The 21,358-nt window shown below is 35.8% G+C and overlaps 1 protein-coding gene across 1 annotated transcript in view; it reads left to right on the top strand.

Moving 5' to 3' along the window:
• Positions 1–21,358, top strand: part of ALG9 (ALG9 alpha-1,2-mannosyltransferase) — a 131,934-nt gene that overhangs the window by 91,563 nt on the left and 19,013 nt on the right. The window contains exon 14 of the mRNA XM_051986963.1: positions 8,990–9,120. Within this exon, the coding sequence (XP_051842923.1) occupies positions 8,990–9,120 (131 nt within the window). The remainder of the gene's footprint in view (positions 1–8,989; positions 9,121–21,358) is intronic.

Here is a 21,358-nt window from a genome sequence, read left to right as displayed (position 1 = left end):
GTACCTCTTGAATGGAGAACAGCTAAACATATTTTGATAAATGAACATAATGTAGCATTACTGTATTATAAGAAATGGCAAATATGAAGAAATTAGAAAAACTTGGGAACATTTGTTTGAACTGACACAGAGTGAAATAAGAAAAGCCAGGAGAACAGCATATACAATAATAATAATATAAAGGGAAAAATATTGATTGAAAAACTAATGAATTTGGCAACCAATCCTAATATCAGAGGATTGATGATATGGTAGCTCTTGATAGGGAGATGATAGCCCATAGATATAGAATGAGACATGCATTTTTGTTTTGGCCAATATGTTGATCCAGGTTTGTTTGACTGATCTTTTTTGTTATGAGAGAAGTTTCTATGAGAGCAGAACCAGGGAAGAATCTTTGGGAAGTAATAGGGTTATTTTTTTCTTTTTCTTTTTAATAGTATTTTATTTTTCCAAATACATATAAAGATAGTTTTCAACATTCATTTTTATAAAACTTTGTATTAAAGATTTTTCTTCCTCCTTCCCTTACTTCCTGTTTCTCCTAGACAGCAAACAACTTGATATAGGTTAAATGTATACAATTCTTTTAATCATATTTCCTTAACAATCATGCTGTGCAAGAAAAATCAGATCAAAAGGGGAAAAATCACAAGAGGAAAAAAAAAAAAAGCAAACACACACAACAAAAGAAAGGTGAAAATACTATGCTTTGATCTGCATTTAGTCTCCATAGCTCTCTGTGGATATGGATGGCACTTTCCATCCCAAGTCTATTGGAGTTGCCTTGAATTACCCACATGTTGCAAAGAGCCAAGTTCATCTAGTTGATCATCTACATAATCTTCTTGTTACTATGTACAATGTTCTCTTGGTTCTGCTAACTACAAGAGTGTTATTTTTCCAAAGAATACTAACAAATGACTTTTAAAAATAAAGTAACTGTACACTTGAGTGGGGCTTAGAAGTGTTTTAGTTATATGGAGATATTTGTTGTATAATTTTCTGTAATTTCTTGATTGAGATTATTGATATAATGGAAGAAATATCATGGGTTTTAGAAGAGAATTATGACAGGCATTTATAATGTCCAAAAACTAAGAATTTAAAGCTGTTCCATATTGTATGTGCCTAGTCATTGTACTAGCTCTCAGGGAGATATTAGAAAGTATCAAATCTGTTAGTTGGGCACCTTGGAAATTTAAAAAAAAAACATATTCCCAAAGCTGTTGAATTTTTAAGTATTAAATTTATTATCAAAATCAGTTATTGATGAATTCTTTTGAATAAAATGATTAAAACATTTTAAGTCCTTAGTAGTAATTCCAGTGAATTATGATATCAATTATGACTAAATAACACATTTAGCTAGGGATATCATTTCTCTTCATATTCTTATAGTTTACATTTGTAATCCTATTATTTGTTTTGTAGTTGATCTCTTAGGTTCCTCTGCCCATTTTTTTCCCCTCTTCCCCAATTTTGATGAGTTCTGTACTATGTACACAGAAAAATTTGTAGTGCTCTATGGGAAGTGAAATCTTTTTTGTATACAGAGATGATGTCTGTGTGCTCTCCCCTGAACTCCATGATTCTCCCCATCAAGCATCTATTTTTACCTCGACTTGCGTCATTGTTGTTCCAGCTGATTGATGCCTCAATGTAAATCCATATCCTTTTCTTCTTGGTAACAGGCCTCTAGCTCAGGCAGCTGTGCGGACAACAGGATCAGGAGCATGGCGACATGAAAAGTCAGCTTATGAGTGTTGTCCTTGTCGTCCTGCTGTCCTATTAGCCAGGCCTGAGAGCTCTCTGTTCAGTCATCTTTGGGGCCTGTTTCACATCTTCTTAGTTTGCTCAGTAGTTCTGGGACTGTTGTTCTGTATCTCCCTCTGTGAAACCATTTCCTATTCTTTGTCCTTACCATGACCCCCAGTCCTTAGAACTCTCAGTTCTCTTCCAGATCCTCTCCCCTGCACTAGCCACTCTCTCTTCTTGCATATTGATCTCTTGGTGAGCTAGTTTAACTCTGTATTATCCTCTTCTCTTGAGTCCCTGATCCCCTTATTATATTGCTGATTGTACCATACCAGTCCTTAGTCTTGCATCACTGCATCATCCTTAACCTTCACTTCTACTCATGTGTTACTGAATATTTGGTGGACACAATCATATAAGCATTTTGACTGGGTCCACTACAAATTAAATGTTGTACAATCTCAGTTGGGCCCTCACTGCTATTAAGCAATCCTTCTTTACCTCCCTTATCAACTCACTATTTATTCTCTGTACAGTTCTGGCAATCTTTTCATCCTTCCTCAGATTTTCCATAGCTGCCTCTTCACCTTCCATTCTCTCTTTTTTTTTTTTTTTTTTTTTTTTTTTTTTAAATTTTTTATTTAATAATTACATTATATTGACACTCATTTCTGTTCCGATTTTTTTTTTCCCCTCCCTCCCTCCACCCCCTCCCCTAGATGGCAAGCAGTCCTTTATATGTTGGATATGTTGCAGTATATCCTAGATACAATATATGTTTGCAGAACCGAACAGTTCTCTTGTTGCGTAGGGAGAATTGGATTCAGAAGGTATAAATAATCCGGGAAGAAAAACAAAAATGCAGATAGTTCACATTCGTTTCCCAGTGTTCTTTCTTTGGGTGTAGCTGCTTTTGTCCGTCATTTATCAATTGAAACTCAGGTCTCTTTGTCAAAGAAATCCACTTCCATCAAAATATGTCCTCATACAATATCGTTGTCGAAGTGTATAATGATCTCCTGGTTCTGCTCATTTCACTTAGCATCAGTTCATGTAGGTCTCTCCAAGCCTCTCTGTATTCATCCTGCTGGTCATTTCTTACAGAACAATAATATTCCATAACATTCATATACCACAATTTACCCAGCCATTCTCCAATTGATGGGCATCCATTCATTTTCCAGTTTCTAGCCACTACAAACAGGGCTGCTACAAACATTTTGGCACATACAGGTCCCTTTCCCTTCTTTAGTATTTCTTTGGGATATAAGCCCAATAGAAACACTGCTGGATCAAAGGATATGCACATTTTGATAATTTTTTGGGCATAATTCCAGATTGCTCTCCAGAATGGTTGGATTCGTTCACAACTCCACCAACAATGCATTAGTGTCCCAGTTTTCCCGCATCCCCTCCAACATTCATCATTATTTTTTCCTGTCATCTTAGCCAATCTGACAGGTGTGTAGTGGTATCTCAGAGTTGTCTTAATTTGCATTTCTCTGATCAATAATGATTTGGAACACTCTTTCATATGAGTGGTAATAGTTTCAATCTCATCCTCTGAAAATTGTCTGTTCATATCCTTTGACCATTTATCAATTGGAGAATGGCTTGATTTCTTATAAATTTGAGTCAGTTCTCTATATATTTTGGAAATGAGGCCTTTATCAGAACCTTTAACTGTGAAAATGTTTTCCCAGTTTGTTGCTTCCCTTCTAATCTTGTTTGCATTAGTTTTATTTGTACAAAGGCTTTTTAATTTGATGTAATCGAAATTTTCTATTCTGTGATCAGTAATGGTCTCTAGTTCATCTTTGGTCACAAATTTCTTTCTCCTCCACAAGTCTGAGAGATAAACTATTCTATGTTCCTCTAATTTATTTATAATCTCGTTCTTTATGCCTAGGTCATAGACCCATTTTGATCTTATCTTGGTATATGGTGTTAAGTGTGGGTCCATGCCTAATTTCTGCCATACTATTTCCAATTATCCCAGCAGTTTTTATCAAATAATGAATTCTTTTCCCAGAAGTTAGGGGCTTTGGGTTTGTCAAACACTAGATTGCCATAATTGACTATTCTGTCTTGTGAGCCTAGCCTTTTCCACTGATCCACTAATCTATTTCTTAGCCAATACCAAATGGTTTTGGTGACTGCTGCTTTATAATATAATTTTAGATCAGGTACAGCTAGGCCACCTTCATTTGATTTTTTTTTCATTAATTCCCTTGAGATTCTCGACTTTTTATTGTTCCATATGAATTTTGTTGTTATTTTTTCTAGATCAATAAAATATTTTCTTGGAAGTCTGATTGGTATAGCACTAAATAAATAGATTAGTTTAGGGAGTATTGTCATCTTTATTATGTTCGCTCGGCCGATCCAAGAGCACTTAATATTTTTCCAATTATTTAAGTCTGACTTTATTTGTGTGGAGACTTTTTTATAATTTTGCTCATATAATTCCTGACTTTCCTTTGGTAGATAGATTCCCAAATATTTTATGGTATCAACAGTTATTCTGAATGGAATTTCTCTTTGTATCTCTTGCTGTTGGGTTTTGTTGGTGATGTATAAAAATGCTGAGGATTTATGGGGATTTATTTTGTAGCCAGCTACTTTGCTAAAATTATGAATTATTTCCAATAGGTTTTTGGTAGAATCTCTGGGGTTCTCTAGGTATACCATCATATCATCTGCAAAGAGTGATAGTTTGGTTTCCTCATTGCCTACTCTAATTCCTTTTATATCTTTCTCGACTCTTATTGCCGAGGCTAGTGTTTCTAATACGATATTAAATAATAATGGTGATAGTGGGCAACCTTGCTTCACTCCAGATCTTACTGGGAAAGGTTCCAGTTTTTCCCCATTGCATATGATGCTTACTGATGGTTTTAAATATATGCTCCTGACTATTTTAAGGAAAAGTCCATTTATTCCTATGCTCTCAAGTGTTTTTATTAGGAATGGATGTTGGATTTTATCAAATGCTTTTTCTGCATCTATTGAGATGATCATGTGGTTTTTGTTTGTTTGGTTATTGATATAGTCAATTATGTTAATAGTTTTCCTAATATTGAACCAGCCCTGCATTCCTGGTATAAATCCTACTTGGTCATAGTGTATTATCCTGGTGACAATTTTCTGTAATCTTTTTGCTAATATTTTATTTAAGATTTTAGCATCAATATTCATTAGGGAGATTGGTCTATAATTTTCTTTCTCTGTTTTCAGCCTACCTGGTTTAGGTATCAGTACCATATCTGTGTCATAAAAGGAGTTTGGTAGGACTCCTTCAATCCCTATTTTTTCAAATAGTTTATATAACATTGGAGTTAATTGTTCTTTAAATGTTTGGTAGAATTCACATGTAAATCCATCTGGTCCTGGGGATTTTTTCTTAGGGAGTTGATTGATAGTTTGTTCTATTTCTTTTTCTGAGATGGGACTGTTTAGGATATTTACTTCTTCCTCTGTTAGTTTGGGCAAGCTGTATTTTTGGAGGTATTTTTCTATTTCATTTAAGTTGTCGAATTTATTGGCATAAAGTTGGGCAAAGTAACTCCTAATTATTGCTCTAATTTCCTCTTCGTTAGTGGTGAGTTCTCCCTTTTCATTTTTAAGACTAACAATTTGATTTTCCTCTTTCCTTTTTTTAATCAGATTTACTAAGGGTTTGTCTATTTTGTTGGTTTTTTCATAGAACCAACTCTTAGTTTTATTAATCAATTCAATAGTTTTTTTACTTTCAATTTTATTGATCTCACCTTTTACTTTTAGAATTTCAAGTTTAGTGTTTGACTGGGGGTTTTTAATTTGTTCCTTTTCTAGCATTTTTAATTGCAAACCCAATTCATTGACCTTCTCTTTCTCTATTTTATACAAATAGGCCTCTAGAGATATGAAATTTCCCCTTATTACCGCTTTGGCTGCATCCCATACATTTTGGTATGATGTCTCATTATTATCGTTTTCTTGGGTGAAGTTATTAATTATGTCTATGATTTGCTGTTTTACCCAATCATTCTTTAGTATGAGATTATTTAGTTTCCAATTATTTTTTGGTCTACTTCCCCCTGCTTTTTTGTTGAATGTAATTTTCATTGCATCGTGGTCTGAAAAGGATGCATTTACTATTTCTGCCTTACTACATTTGAGTTTGAGGTTTTTATGTCCTAATATATGGTCAATTTTTGTATAGGTTCCATGAACTGCTGAAAAGAAAGTGTACTCCTTTCTGTCTCCATTACATTTTCTCCAGAGATCTATCATATCTAGCTTTTCTAGTATTCTGTTTACCTCTTTGACTTCTTTCTTATTTATTTTCTGGTTTGATTTATCTAATTCTGAGAGTGCAAGGTTAAGATCTCCCACTATTATAGTTTTACTGTCTATTTCTTCTTGCAGCTCTCTTAGTTTCTCTTTTAAGAATTTAGATGCTACCCCACTTGGTGCATATATGTTTAATATAGATAGTGCTTCATTATCCATGCTACCCTTTAGCAAGATATAGTGTCCTTCCTTATCTCTTTTAATCAGGTCAATTTTTGCTTTAGCTTGATCTGAGATCAGGATGGCTACCCCTGCTTTTTTGACTTCACCTGAAGCATAGTAGATTTTGCTCCAACCTTTTACCTTTAACCTGCATGTATCTCCCCGCTTCAGGTGTGTTTCCTGTAAACAACATATTGTAGGATTCTGGCTTTTAATCCATTCTGCTAACCGCTTCCTCTTTATGGGGGAGTTTACCCCGTTCACGTTTATGGTTAGAATGACCAATTCTGTATTACTTGCCATCTTGTTAACCCCGGTTTATGCTTTCCTCCCTTCTTTCCCCTTTCCCCCCCTTCCAAGTATTAAGCTTGCGAGCACCCCTTGCTTCTCACAGTCCTCCCTTTTTAGTGTCCCTCCCCCCGCCTTAGAGTTCCTCCCCCTATCTTACCCCTTTCCCTCCCAGTTCCCGTATTCCCTTCCGCTTAGCTTATTCCTTCCCTTTCCACTTTTCCCTTCTCACTTTTCAATGAGATGGGAGAAGTTTCACCATAGATTGAATATGTCTTAAGATTTTTCACTTAAAGCCAATTCTGAAGGCAGTAAGATACCCACTATATTCATCCCCCTCCATTCTTTCTCTCAGATATAATAGGTTTCCTATGCCTCTTCATGAGATGTACTACCCCCACTTTACCCTTTTTCTGGTACAATGTCCTTTCCACATCAATTTCTAGAACAAGGTATACATGTATTCTTTATACATCTATATAGTCAAAATATAGTTCCCAAGATTAATCTTTACCTTTTTAGATTTCTCTTGAGTTCTATATTTGTAGATCAAACTTTTTGTTAAGTTCTGGTTTTTTCATCAGAAATAGATGAAATTCGCTTACTTCGTTGAATGTCCATCTTCTTCCCTGGAAAAAGATGCTCATTCTCGCTGGGTAAGTTATTTTTGGTTGCATACCAAGTTCCTTAGCCTTTCGGAATATCATATTCCAGGCCCTTCGATCTTTTAATGTGGATGCTGCCAGATCCTGGGTGATCCTTATTGTGGCTCCTTGATACTTGAATTGGGTTTTTCTAGCCGCTTGCAATATTTTTTCTTTCATCTGAGGGTTCTGGCATTTGGCCACTATATTCCTTGGTGTTTTGATTTTAGGATCCCTTTCAGTGGGTGATCGATGAATCCTTTCAATGTTTATTTTTTCCTCTGTTCCTATGACTTCTGGGCAGTTCTCTTTGATAATTTCCTGGAAGACAGTGTCCAGGCTCTTTTTTTCATCATGTTTTTCTGGGAGTCCAATGATTCTCAGATTGTCTCTCCTGGATCTGTTTTCCAGGTCTGTTGTCTTCCCCAGAAGGTATTTCACATTTTTCTCCATTGTTTGATTTTTTTGGATTTGCTTGACTGATTCTTCTTGTCTCCTCGAGTCATTCAATTCCACTTGTTCAATTCTGATTTTCAGTGAAGTATTCTCTTCACTCACTTTTTTAAAATCTTTTTCTAATTGTCCAATTGAGTTCTTTTGTTCTGTGGAATTTTTTTCCATTTCGCCAATTTTGTTTTTTAGAGAGCTGTTTTCTGTTTCCAGTTCACTAATCCTATTTTTCAAGGATTTTACTTCTTTATCCACTCTCTCTTTAACTTTCTCCAGGCTCTTTTCCCATTTTTCTTCTAGCTCCCTTGTGAGAGCCTTTTTAATCACTTCTATGAGGTTCATCTGTGCTGAGGAACAGACGATCTCCTCCTTTGGGGAATCACCTGGGGACTGCCTGTTTTTAGTCTCCTCAGGATTTAGAGTCTGCTCTCTATCTGTATAGAAGCTGTCAAGGGTTAAAGTCCTCTTCAGCTTCTTGCTCATTCTGTCTATTAATCAGAGACAAACTACCAAAGAAAAACAGAAAAAACTGGAGTCTTTCTTTGGGGGGGGGCTGGGTGTGTTATCGAGCTTCCTCTACTTTAACTTTGCTTATCTAATAATAAACCTCTTTTATCAATCTAGCTCTCCAGGCCAATAAATGCTTTTGTTGGGAATTCGCACCGCTACTAGACCCCCTTGCACCGAATCTGTACCCCAAACCTGCCACTAGACCTTAACCCTAATTTCATTTAGGTACCCCAAAGCTAGACCTCAACAATATAATTTCACTGAACTCTGTTCATGTTCTGTGATGGCTGCAATACATAACACACCTGTAAACTGTATTGTTTAATTGATTCAGGTAGCTGCTGTGATTCAGTCAGCGGTTAGGAGGACTTCCCTCACACCTTGGTTGACAATTGTGTTCAGTCATTCTTCTACCTTTGTTCCCTTTTGTTCCTGGTTATAAAATGTGATGAATTGAAAATTAAAGTGAGATGATTTGTTTCCTGGGGTCAGCACATTGACTTAGGGTAATTTTAAGCAACTTTTGCTCGGATTGGTAAGCATCCTCTACACTTGTAGTCATTTCCAGAGGTAAGCTAAGCCAGGTCTCCAAGTGCTGAATATATCTACCTCTTTAACTAGGTTAACACATTCCACCTTTCCATCTCCCCCCTTTCTGAATTGTTATAAAACAAAATAAGTACATGTAGTTGAGGGAACGTGTGATCTTTGTATTGGTGTATTACTGTGGAGGACATAATGATTTCTGATTCTTGAGACTTTTTGGAAGTCTCTGGGATTTCAGATAATATTATATGCCTTTTACTGTCTTGTTGAAAAATTGTATTTTGTTTGTATTCCAGGTTGACATCAGCAAATGCCATTATTTAGTGGATTTAGATACAATAGCAGAAACACCCCGGGAGCCTCGGTATTCATCCAACAGAGAAGAGTGGATCATCCTTGCTTATAAACCATTCCTTGATACTTCCAGGTATGTGCTTTTCACTATCAAAGAGACAAGTGTTTACTAAGGGTTTAAAAAAAAAAAAAAAAAAAAAAAGGAACTATCAGTTCTAAAAAACTAACATATCCATTGAGTCTGCTGTTACATACTATGTTTCATGCCTATAGCTATCTTTTTCCTTTGCAAGAAAGGGAGGAAGATATGACTGTTGAAAAAATTGGATGCATTTATTCAGGAGTTATGCTAAACAATATCCAATAATATTGCCAGTTATGTCCTCCTCCCCTCCCCCCAAAAAAGGGTTTTGTGCTCCCCCAACTGTTGTGTTTTAGATTACTCTAGCTTAGATTATATGGTTTAAATCTCAAACCTCTGTTTGCCTCATCTTTAATTCTTAGCTCACATTTCTGGCCCTGATGTTTAAGCTGTTCTGATATGACATATCCAGTAATTTCCTCTTGTTTTTATTTAATCCCTTTTCTTTAGCTTTGGAAATATAAATGAAGTCTAATTTTTTCTGATCAATAAAATGTGAAATATAGTTTAACACCAGCAAAACAGAAGAAGGAACAAACAGTTGCCAAAGAAATCCAGATCACTACTGCCTTCCTACCCTCCCCTCCCCACCCCAATTTGTTTTTTATTTTGGTTCAGGTAAAAAAATAAGTTTTTTTTTTTTTTCAATTTGGGGATTCCTATTGTGAAAACTCCCTCTACCAAAACAGATTGCCATCTATAATTTATAATCTTAGAGCAGTATGTAGGAACAATGAAATATTATGTGATTTCCTCAGCATCACATATATGCATATGCACATACACAGAAAGGCATACACATATTCATACATACAATCTCATTTGATTCTCAAAGGATCATCTAAAGTATGTACTGTTGTTATCCCCATTTTACAGATTAAAAAGCTGAGGCTAAGCAAGGTAGCCTTTTATATAGCTAGTAAGTTTTAAATGTAGGATTCAGACTCAGATGTCTCCTGTATTTACCTTGCTGGTTCTTATAGACTTTCCTTCTTAAGTAACCTCAGAAGTAAAAGTGTATGGTGAAGTAAGGGATGTGTGGTGGGGTTTCAGTTTGATTCCCATATTAGGAGTCCTGCACCACACCAAAATCCTACATCCCCTCTCTTCCCAGGACAAATGGTATGAGGTGAGTGTCTTCTCTATGTCTTATCTTAGTGTCTTAGAATTTGTACTGCACTTCTCCCTCATATACCTACTAGAATAAGGCCTAGATCTTATAGAAGTTTTGTATTCTTTGTTTTCTTCTGGATGGTGGGTTAAACTACTCTACATAATCCCTTAAGTTTGTTCAGTGTCATGTTCTCATTTTAGAACTGAGGAAACTAAAGTTGTCCAAGGCCCCAGGCTTGGCCCATCCTCTTGTGCCAACGTGGCAACAGGACCTGGACTCCAGCCACACTTTATGTTATAAGAAGGAGAGACTTATTGTTAGACAATGGGCTGAATAATGTTATGATCAAAAGGGGAAAAATAAGTTTGAACAGTGAATGAGGCTAGGAAGTGTCATTGGGGTATGTCTTGCTCCTTTCTATATTTGAACTACATAGGTAACCTCTGAAGTTTGAAATGAGCTACATTTATTTTTCCATTGATGGCAAAATAGCCCAGCAGGTAGTTATCTATGGAGAGTCACAGATTGAGGGGGAGGGATGAAACACTTTGGCATTTGTCACTGGAGATCTTAAAGCTTTCAGAATAAAGAATGGCTTATGTGGGTTGCCTCTTCACCAATTCCCTAGTTAGCACAGGGCCAACGTGTGCACATAATGTGACTAAGTGCTGCTTTTTCAGATCTCTGAAAAGTTTTCTCTCAATCCCCCTGGATGAAGTTATTGAAGGAAATATATTGGGGAAGCCATGAAATCTTGAGTGCCCTTTCCTTGAGAAGCTAAGAGAGTAGAAATCAAATTAAATCTGTGTCCAGGCTAAACTTTTAAAACTAGGGACCCTGATTTCCTTTCCTCCAGTTTCCTTAAGAATTTATTTCAGGCTTCATTCTATTTTGGGAGTATAATTCTTATAAATCTTAGGGCTTTCTTTCTCTAGTTGAGTTGTGTCTTCTGTTATCTCCACATATCTTCCACAAAGAGTTTTTGCTGTAATTTGGCATAGAGTGAGTAGCTGCCTACTTCATAGAGTAATACCATAAATGTATCTAATTTGCATTTCCTCTCTGTAATATTAGAAGATTCTCATAGTTTCTGAGGAAGCCAAACTTCTTCAGTTACCAATCTGACCATGAACATTCCCCCATCTGCATGTATGGGGTTCTTGGTCTATCTAAATCTTCCTTGTTTGTTTGGATGGATAGTAGGACAGAGAAGGTCATTGAAAAATAGTACATTTTTTGGAGATATTTTGTTTCCTGAATATTGTAAAAGAGCAAAGATTCAGAGAACACATCATAAGGAGAAATATGTTGGAAGAGGTGCCAGTCATTGGTCCAGGCTGCTTATAGGTTCCCCAAATGCCTTTACTGTCTGTTCTCTGTACTGCTTTTCTTTGCATTTTTTCTACTTGTTTCGGATGGTATACATTGACCTGATTATATTATACAAACAACAATATAATACAATACAGTACAAATACAAACAAGTACTACAGTCTTGAATCCTACGTGTTGTCATGACCATTTGTTTATCTGCTGTATCTCTCAACATCTCTGTGACTAAATTTGACCCAACTATTACAATTTGGTGGGCATCTGTAGAATTTCTAAGTGCTGTGGGGATTCTAGAATGATTTAGAGCCTCCTTACTGAGACTATAACACTTAAGTGTGGACTCTCGCCAGAGATAACTGTGGCTTTAGTACCCCAGAAGCTTATGTAATGAGTAGAAGCAATCCTCATATTTGCTTGCTGTGGTCATATACGAAACATAAATCTTTTAGATAGTCCCATAATAAATTCTTTTTCAGCTCTTGGTTTGGAAAAGAGGAGATTTGAGGAAGCTTCTCACATTTCAAATCTAGGGTGTTTTTAGAAAAGGAATTTCTCAAATGTGGCCTATGTATATCTGTTTCTAAATCCAAATTTGTGACTCTTCACCATTTCCTTTAGATTTGTAGGGAGCCAACATGGAAACGTATGGGATTTTCTAGACCAAGACCTGACTGGTCCCAAAACTTCAGCCATTAATCAACTAATCTTAATTAAATGTCTTGATTAAGGCAACCAAGTATTATAAAAGTTTCTCAAGGGAAAACAAAATTAGTCCAGTAGTTCTTAACCATTTTTGTGTCATAAATACTTTAGTGGTTTAGTGATATATGAACCCCTTCTTAGATTATTAAAAAATTGAAGGAAATGCTAAATTTTAATTAGAAGTTAGTAAGAATAAATGTTATCCCTCCCCCTTACCCCATCTAAGCTTGCAAATTTCCTGACATCTTTCTTTGGATTCCAGATTATGAACCCCTGTATTACATACCCTGGCTTCAGAGGGTGTGTGCATTTGTGTGTGTGTGTGTGTGTGTGTGTGTGTGTGTGTGTGTGTGTGTGTATTTCCAACTATATGTATTGTAGGAGTTCAAAGAAGAAAGAGATAAATTAGGATACAGAGGTAAAGAATGTGGAGCTCAAGTCTTGGTGTAATAGGGACTTCAGTTGAATCTAGATGGATGAGGCTAGATAATTTCCCTAATTCATGGAGAAATGTATATAACATGAACATTGGGAGGAGTTATAGAGAATTGTATATTTGAAGTGAATAGTTAGGAAATGTCTTCATGATTTTTCTTACTGTATATTTAACTTTGTTTTTATGATATGGCACTGTTAGAAAATAACGATAGAACCAAAATAAGGAAGTTTTTTTTTTTTTTAAATAAGGACAATTAAGATTAAGAATAGATAGCAGAACATTAATTCCCACAACTCACATTCATAATGTAGTTTACTCAAAAGTTTTAATTTGTCACATTCATTTCTTGTTCTGACCTCATGAATGGGAAGGAATTTAAGTTAAATGGTTGGTAACAGTTATCTTCAGAAATTAGGAATCAAAGTCTGTGATGCTGAACAGGACATTCCAGCACAAAGGAAACTCAGAGTTGGAAGAGATCTCAAGGTCATATAATTCAATCCTTAATTAAGTAGGAACTATAGTGATGAGAAATCCCAAAACAGCCCATTCTACTTTTGGATGACTAATGATTTAGGAAGTTTTTTTATTACATTGATCTTCCAGATTAACATCTACTTATTACCCATAGCTTTGCTACTTAAAGCAAAGTAGAACAAATCGAATCTCTCTTTTACATGACAATCCTGTAGCTTGAAGATGGCTATCGAAATTACCCCAAGACAGTGGTACCAAACTCACATAGAAATGGGGACCACTAGATCATAAATAAGGTTTTCTGCATACTGTATATTGATTTTTAAAACTACATATTAACATTATATACTATTGAAGTTTATTTTGTTAAATTTTTCCCAGTTACATTTTAATCTGATTCTGGCCATAGCCATGTGTTTGACATCTTTGCCCTAAATCTTTTTTTTCTTTAGACTAAACATTCCTAGTTCTTTCAACCAATCCTCTATAGCATTATCTCGTCTTTTTTTTTTCCCCTGCTCATTGACTTTCTACTCTATCAGTTAAGATGTTGAAAGGTATACTAAAACATTTTATCTGGTTCTGAATTCACATAATGATTCCATCTTCAATGTCATCTCTCTCTATTTTGTTCACAAAGATATAAGATGTTGTCATATGCCTCATTAAAAGGGAAATGAGGCTAGTCTGATAAATCTGTACTTAATCTATGCTGTTTCTAGTGGTTAGTACTTTCCTTTCTTAATTAGTGTTTGAAAATCAACCCTATAATACTCTCTTCTATAATTTTTCAAGGAATTGGATTCAAACTCCCTAGCCTGTTCTTTGACATTCTCTGCCCTTGCCCCCTTTTGAAAATCAAGACATTTATCCTTCTGCAGTTTTATCTCACTGTCTTTGCATTTTCTGTCATATTTCAGAGGTCACCAACAGTGACTTGGTGATCCTATTATCAGTTCTTTCATAATTCTAGAATTTAATTTATTTTAAAATATCAGTGATAACATTTCCTTGGTGACTTAAATTCATTGAAGGCAGCTAGATGCTCTGTTAAGTTTTCTTATTTCCATTTGAATTCCCTCTTATTCAATTTTCACCTTTTTTGTCTAGTTGGAAAATAATTTTCCTTGATAAAGAAAACAAAAGCAATATAAGATTGACTTGAGCAGTTGTACCTTCACTCCATACCCAGCAGCCCATATATCCAGGCAGAGGGTGATTTTCCTATTTCTACTAATATAGACTTTAAAAAGTGTTAAAAACGATTTTTCTTGTCCTTAGCATTCATTGCTAGATTCTAGGTTAACACCAGCCTCAAAAGAGGAACATAAATGGTGTAGCCTCAGGAGTTTCTGATTAGCACCAATGTAGGAAGAGTCTGTTTTCTACTGGACTTGTTAGGAAAATTCTTTCCAATTGTGATAAATAGAGGAGAATAAGGAAGCCCTATTCTGGAAGAGCAAGTCCTCCAAAGCAAACCAGCTTGAAGAAGGTATTTAAGGACGTGTTGGCCTAACTTCCCCAATCTTTTTTGTGTTCTAACCAAGCTGGATTAAAGATTCTTTTCTGTTTCTTGGAGCATTAGAGATTATAGGTGCAATAAGATTGAGTGAAACCCAGGATTATATGGCATCAGTGATCATTTCCCCCAGTCTTTTTTCTTATGATAGAAGAGGTGATTATCCTATCACTTTCCTCATCACTTCTATCTTGCCTGTAGTTATTTAACTTTATAAAAGCCATCCAGACTTCTAGGTTAACCCATGATAGTTTGTTGATAATTTTTTTTTTTTGGGGGGGAGAGTCTAAACTAGTTGACAGTATCACTTTAAAAACTAGGCACATGTGTCACTCTGTGGCTGTCTTGCGTTACATACATTCTAAAATAAGACAGTATTTTTTTTCCTTTGAAGCTTGATATAATTGCTACTTGTATAAAATAGCTTGACAAGTGGGCGGACATAATGCCAACTCTGAGATTCCCCAGGGAGGAGTGAAGCAGGAGTGTTGCAATAAATTACCAGCTTGCTGGTGAACTAGTCTCTACCAGTGGTGGGAATATATGGCTCCTACTGTCTGGAAAGAAATGCCTTTCCATAATGCTAGAATTGGGCTCCTGTACTCCAGAGTCTCCTTGTATTTACTGAAGCAAATTGCGATACTGTTGCTTCTATGAACAATTACTTTCCTCCCACCTTCCTGTAGAGAAGGAAACAAGCTTTTTCAGGTCTCCTGCTTTTTTGCTTTTATTCTGGATCTACAGAGTGTAAGATTTGAATTTCCCTACTTTAGGGTACATTGACCTTGGCTGAAAGAAGATTAGGCTTGGCTAGTTAGCAGATTGAGGCTAGAACTTGAGTTTTAAATAAGCAGTATCCTTCATAGATTTATAATAATGATGATAATTTTTTTTTTTTGTGTAGGACTCCACAGTTTTCAAAATGCTTTTCATTGTCTTATTTTCATCTTCACATTAATCCTGAAAAGTAGGAAAGGAAAGTATTATTATCAGCATTCATAAATGAAGAAACTAAGTCTCAGAGTAATTAGCTAATTGACTTGTCTATGTTCATATATTCAGTAGGTGGTGAGCAGGTTACATGGGGGAAAAAACTCAGTTTTAGACATGAATTTGAGATCGACCTTGTGCAGTTTCCAAATCCAAATTCCAAAGTTGAGTGCTCTTTATATTGTTTTTCTATGATGGAAATAGGGCATATTGAGGAGGCATAAAATGAGAAGATCCAGTTGCTCATCTATCTTTGTTACCAGTTTCCTAATGGGAGCCCCTCTCTTATTCCCATAATTTAACTCAAAAGACCCTGGCAAACTCATGAATTAATAATAATAATTTACATTCCTGTAATGTTTTATGGTTTACAATTAAACCATCCCATTTAATCATCCTAATGACCTTCTGAAGCAGGTAATACAACTATTATTCTCATCAATTACAGATGAGGAAAATGAAGTGGAGGGGTTATTATAACTTGGATAAGGTCATAATAACTAGTAGCAGGACCCAGGGATTTGAGCTGGTATTCTTTCTATGGCACCATGTTTCCTTTTCAGTTATAATGACTTTTATTCTTCTTTCACTGATGATGAAAATAGAAAAATTGGCTAAGTTTTTCTTTTTTTGACTTCCTGCCAATTTCAGGTATCCATATTCCCTTGGGTGTCTCAATTCAAGTTTTCTGAAGATTTAACTTTGCTTCCAATATTTTCACTACTTTATGAAGTATTAATGTTTGATAAACCAAGAACATAAAACTACTTAGAGAAGGACTTTTTATTCCTCAAGTACTCCTGGAAAAACTGGAATTCAATTTAGCAAAAAAAAAAAAATTACTTAGACGATTATATTTAAAATGGATATGACCTACATATAAAAGGTCACTTTTTTTTAAAAAAATAGAACATAATTAAGGGAGTTACCTTTTTACAAGGATAGCTAGTAGAGAGAATTCTTAGCTAATTAAGGGACAGAGAAGATCATAAGAAAAAAATAATTTAACTACTCAAGTCAAATCAAGAAGCTTTTAGTAATCACCACTGTGGACCAATCACAACTTAACATAGGATACAAAGAAAGTTCCTGATTTCAGGGAGTTTGCAGTCTAATAGAGGAGAAAGTCTGCAAATCTACATAGATCAATGTAGATATGCTTATATTCTTATCTTGTTTGATATAGGTTATAGATATTCTATCTCTCTATTTGCTTATGATAAATTAGAGATAATCTCAGAGGGAAGACACCAAGATTAAAGAGGTCTGAAAAAAAGGCTTTGTGAAGAAGTTGGAATTTTAGTTGGGACTTAGAAAAATGCAGGGGATGGAGATGAAGAAAAAAGATAATTCTAGCCATAGAGTGCAATTAGTCAAAACCCCCAGAATTATGCAAGAACAAGAAGTCCAGTGTCATTGGTACAGTTTATGTGGAAAGGAGTAAAATATAAGACTGGAAAGGGTGAGAGAGAGAGAGAGAGAGAGAGAGAGAGAGTGTGTGTGTGTGTGTGTGTGTGTGTGTGTGTGTGTGTGTGTATGCACGGACCCACATTCACACTTATGCAGATTAAGAAAGGCTTTTAAAAAACACCAGAGGTTTTTATATTCGATCCTAAGGTGATGGGAAGCTACTGGAGTTGATAAGAGTAGCAAAAGGGTCAAATCATAGAACTCCCCACTATATATTCTTTGTAAAATTATAACTTCTTCAAGAAGCCTTTCCCATTCCTCCTTAATCTACTTTAGGAAGATAACTTTTGCAGCTGAATAGGAAGAAGCTTGAGACAGGGAGACCAATCACAGTAGGCTTTTGCAATAGTCTAGATATTAGGTATTGAGGGTCAGCACCAGGGTTGTGGCAATTAGGGGACAAATGTGAGAAATGTTACAAAGGCAAAATTGACAAGCCTTGGTAACAGATTGGAATGTAGGGGGAATGTTAAAGAGAAATTGAATTTGCAAGCTTAGAGGAATTGAGAATAATTGTAATATGAAGATTTGGAAGAGAGGAGGTCTTGGGGAAAATATAATGAGTTTGGTTTTGGACATGTTGGGTTTAAGATTTCTACTGTATATCCAATTTGATATGTCCAATAGGCAATTGGGATGCAAGACTGGAGGTCAGGAAAAAGATTATGACAGGATGGGTAGATTTGAGAAACATCAGCTGAGAGATGATATTTTAATCAATGAAAGCTGATGAAATCACCAAGTGAAATAGTATTCAGGGAGAAGAGAAGAGGACCCAGGACATATCCCTGTAGGAGAACCACAGTTGGTGGGCATGATCTGGATAAAAATATAGCAATTGAGACTGAGAAGAAGTGGTTGTATAAATAGGAGACAACCAGAAGAGAGAAGTATCATGAAACCTAGAAAGAAGAGAGAATCAAGAACAGGAAAGAGTGATCAGCAGTGTCAAAGACTGCCCAGAGGTCAGGAAAGAAGAGGCTTGAGAAAAGACCATTGGATTTGGCAATTGAGAAAACAGTGAAGAGATAGGCAGTTTCTGTGAAATAAAGAGGTCAGAATCCACCCTAATAGAGGATTAAGAAAAGAATGAGAGGAAAAGAAATGGAAGCTCCCTTTGCAGATGCCCTTCTCAAGGAATTTATGGAACCCTAGCTAGTGGAGATAGGTAAAGGATTTTTTGAGGATGAGAAAAATGTAAGCATATTTGTAGGTTTTAGGGAAGAAACCTTTGAAGATAAATGTGGGAGCAATCTATTGGAGAAAATGGGATGAAATGGGATCACCTGTGCATATACAGGGATTTGCTGTGACGACAAGGACTACCTTTTTGTGCAATACAGGGATGATAGAGGAGATAGTGACAGAAGGCATCTGGGTAATGAGATGAAGAAAAGTAGGAAAAGGGGAGTTCTCAGCAAATAAACACATAATATTATTATTATTATTATTTTTTTTTTAGAGAAATAAGAGGGAAGATTCTCAAACCAAAAGGGCAGGAAGGGGAGCTAAAATCGAAAAGGTTTATCCTCACACAAAGTCAAAGCACTTAGGTTAAAAAAGGAAGCAGGAAAAGCCTAGGAAAGAAAATAGCAATAGAATTGCCTAGAATTTGTCAGAGAAGACAAAATACAAGGAATGAGGTAGTAAGAAAACCCATGGTCTTACTATCTGTATGTAAGTGCATAAATATGGAGAAACAGGGAGAGAAAAAGAAAGATTCCAGGTTGAAGAGGCAAATTTTATATCATACATAATATTGAAGTGTTATGACTGGTATATGACTTTAGAATATGCTTTCCTTATTCAAAAGGTACAAGATAAAGTACAGGCAGAGCAAAGACTATTATGTATCAGGAAAGAAACAAAAAAAGAGTATTATGAAGAACATTTGGATGAACATCTATGGAAGTGGAAGCAGAAGCAATATCAGAGTATACTACAGACCAGGTTCTCCCTGATAAAATCAAACCAGTTAATAGTTTCATGACTTGACTGAATAGTAACATCATACTTCAGATTAGTAAAGAACAATTCCTGTCTAGATCTGATTTTGACCAGTAAGGAGGAACTTGTTTTTCCAAAATATGAATGGGAATTCTGGGATCTTCATCACAAGAGAAATTAGATATTGGTCCATAGTGACATACACATTACATTTTGGTAAAGGAGATTTCATCAGGTACAGAGAAATGACACATGGGAGCTGTTGGTTTAATATTTTACAGGATAAACCCAAGCAGGATGGAAACTCTCATGAATAAAATTTATGAAGATGCAAAGAGAAATGATGCTTATAGGAAAGAAATGTGGAGGTTGTCTAAAGATAGATATATTTTCTCAGGAAATTTGTTAATCAGTCTGGATTTTAAAGATTAAACTACACTTGTAAACAAAGGTACTTTTTAGAGGATAAATATGAAATCATGGAGTTGTACCTTCTTTTAGTTCTCCCTCTCTTCTTTCCCCAATCCTCTTACCTTGTTTCCCTAATCCCACTACCTTGATACTTGTCACTCAGCAGTCATGCAACATGTTGCCAAGCCATGGCCATTGTAGCCATTTTGAACCCATGTGGCAGCTTGGGTGATAGTAGTATTTAAGGCTCTTGTCTCAGTGCTATAATGACATTTGAAGAAATTGTTAAACAGATCCCACTGTAAAGAACCAAGTTAGGAGTTCTCCTGATGCATTTTCCCACATGTGTTGGCTCATTTCTGAGCAATTTCTTACCTAAGGAGATTTCTCAAAGAAATAGACATATGGTTCACAGAATAATCCAGAAAGCTGTTCCCATCTGTAACTTTCACTACCCAGGTGGGAAGTAAGATTATGCCCCTTTGACAGAATTTGGTTCTATGCCAACAGTTCAAAATGCCTTAGTGAGTGTTGGAGTCCTTTGAATAGAATTAGTTCTGAATCCCAACTAGTAATTGAAATGCTCCCTTCTGTTCCCTCATGTGTCATTCACTACAGCACTCCCTTCCCCCCTGCCTTTTCTTCATTTAAACTATTTGAATATTAGTCACACAGAAAGGTCTGGTTCCTGCAATTTACAATTCCAGATTATACTTAGAAAAAAATTCCCCTTGTCTTTCCCTCCCCTCTATCAGTTTCTGGTGTCTCCATTTTCCCTTGAGATCTTCCATCTTGAATAGCAATACCAGTCACTCTTGCTTTTTGAAGGAGTGTACTTTAGTGCATAATGAGTGTTAATGGCCAATAGTTGTGTTTCATACTCCTGATTTATAGCCACTTAAAAAAAATAAATCCAATTTCTAATGTACACTGCTGTGAAGATGAAACTGCCTCCATCTTGTTGTCAATAGATGGCTTCTTTCTTGAAACTGTACTTAGATCAGTGAGCTGCCAATAACATCTGTCCTGGGGGACAGAAAAATCAACTGAATCCTTGCCTTTAAAGAATTTACAGTCTCGGAGAGGAATAAGATACATACAGAAATAATCATAAGACAAGTTGGAGTCTCTCAGGTATTTAGGAGAGGCCAAACAGAGAAAGAAAAGAGATTGGAGAGGTCATAGTTGTTTCTTTCTGAGGGAATCAGAGAGAAAGATTTCAGTAGGCTGAATTGTAAAGGGAACTTTTCCAGGAATGCGGATAATCCGTCTAAATGTTTGGGGATAAAAGAGGAAAGAAGGAAATTAGGAAGCAACTAGTTGTCCAGTTTGGAAAGGGAGAAAAAGAAAGGATCAGTCAACAAGGAAGTTACATTCTCAAGGTGGGGAAGAGAAGAGATAACAAGTATAATCAGAACTTGCAAGATAAATACAGAGTAAATAGAAGGTAACCTTAGTGGAGATGACTCTAACAGCTCTGAAGAGCAGGAAAGGACTTATAGAGTGGGAGATATGAAGTCCTTAAGGAACTCCTTAAAAGTTCAAGGCTGGTAGAGGAAATGTTCCAGGCATGGATAATATGGCTATTATGTGTCATACATGAGGAAAAGCAAGCAGGCCAATATGACTGGATCATAGGAAGTAAATGTAAGAGAAATGGAAAGATTACCAGATTATAAAGATCTTTTTTGTATATTTTTTTAATTAAGTTTTTATTGTTATCTTTTTTTTTTTTACATTATCATGATTTTTTATAATTGTCTCCAACCCTCATTTGGTTAAGAATACCTCTCCTACCCATAAGCTGAAAGTTGGAAGAGCCTTAAAT

This window comes from Antechinus flavipes, chromosome 3, assembly GCF_016432865.1.
Source record: "Antechinus flavipes isolate AdamAnt ecotype Samford, QLD, Australia chromosome 3, AdamAnt_v2, whole genome shotgun sequence".
NCBI classification, from domain to species: Eukaryota; Metazoa; Chordata; class Mammalia; order Dasyuromorphia; family Dasyuridae; genus Antechinus; species Antechinus flavipes.
This window is presented reverse-complemented; position numbering and strand designations above follow the sequence as displayed.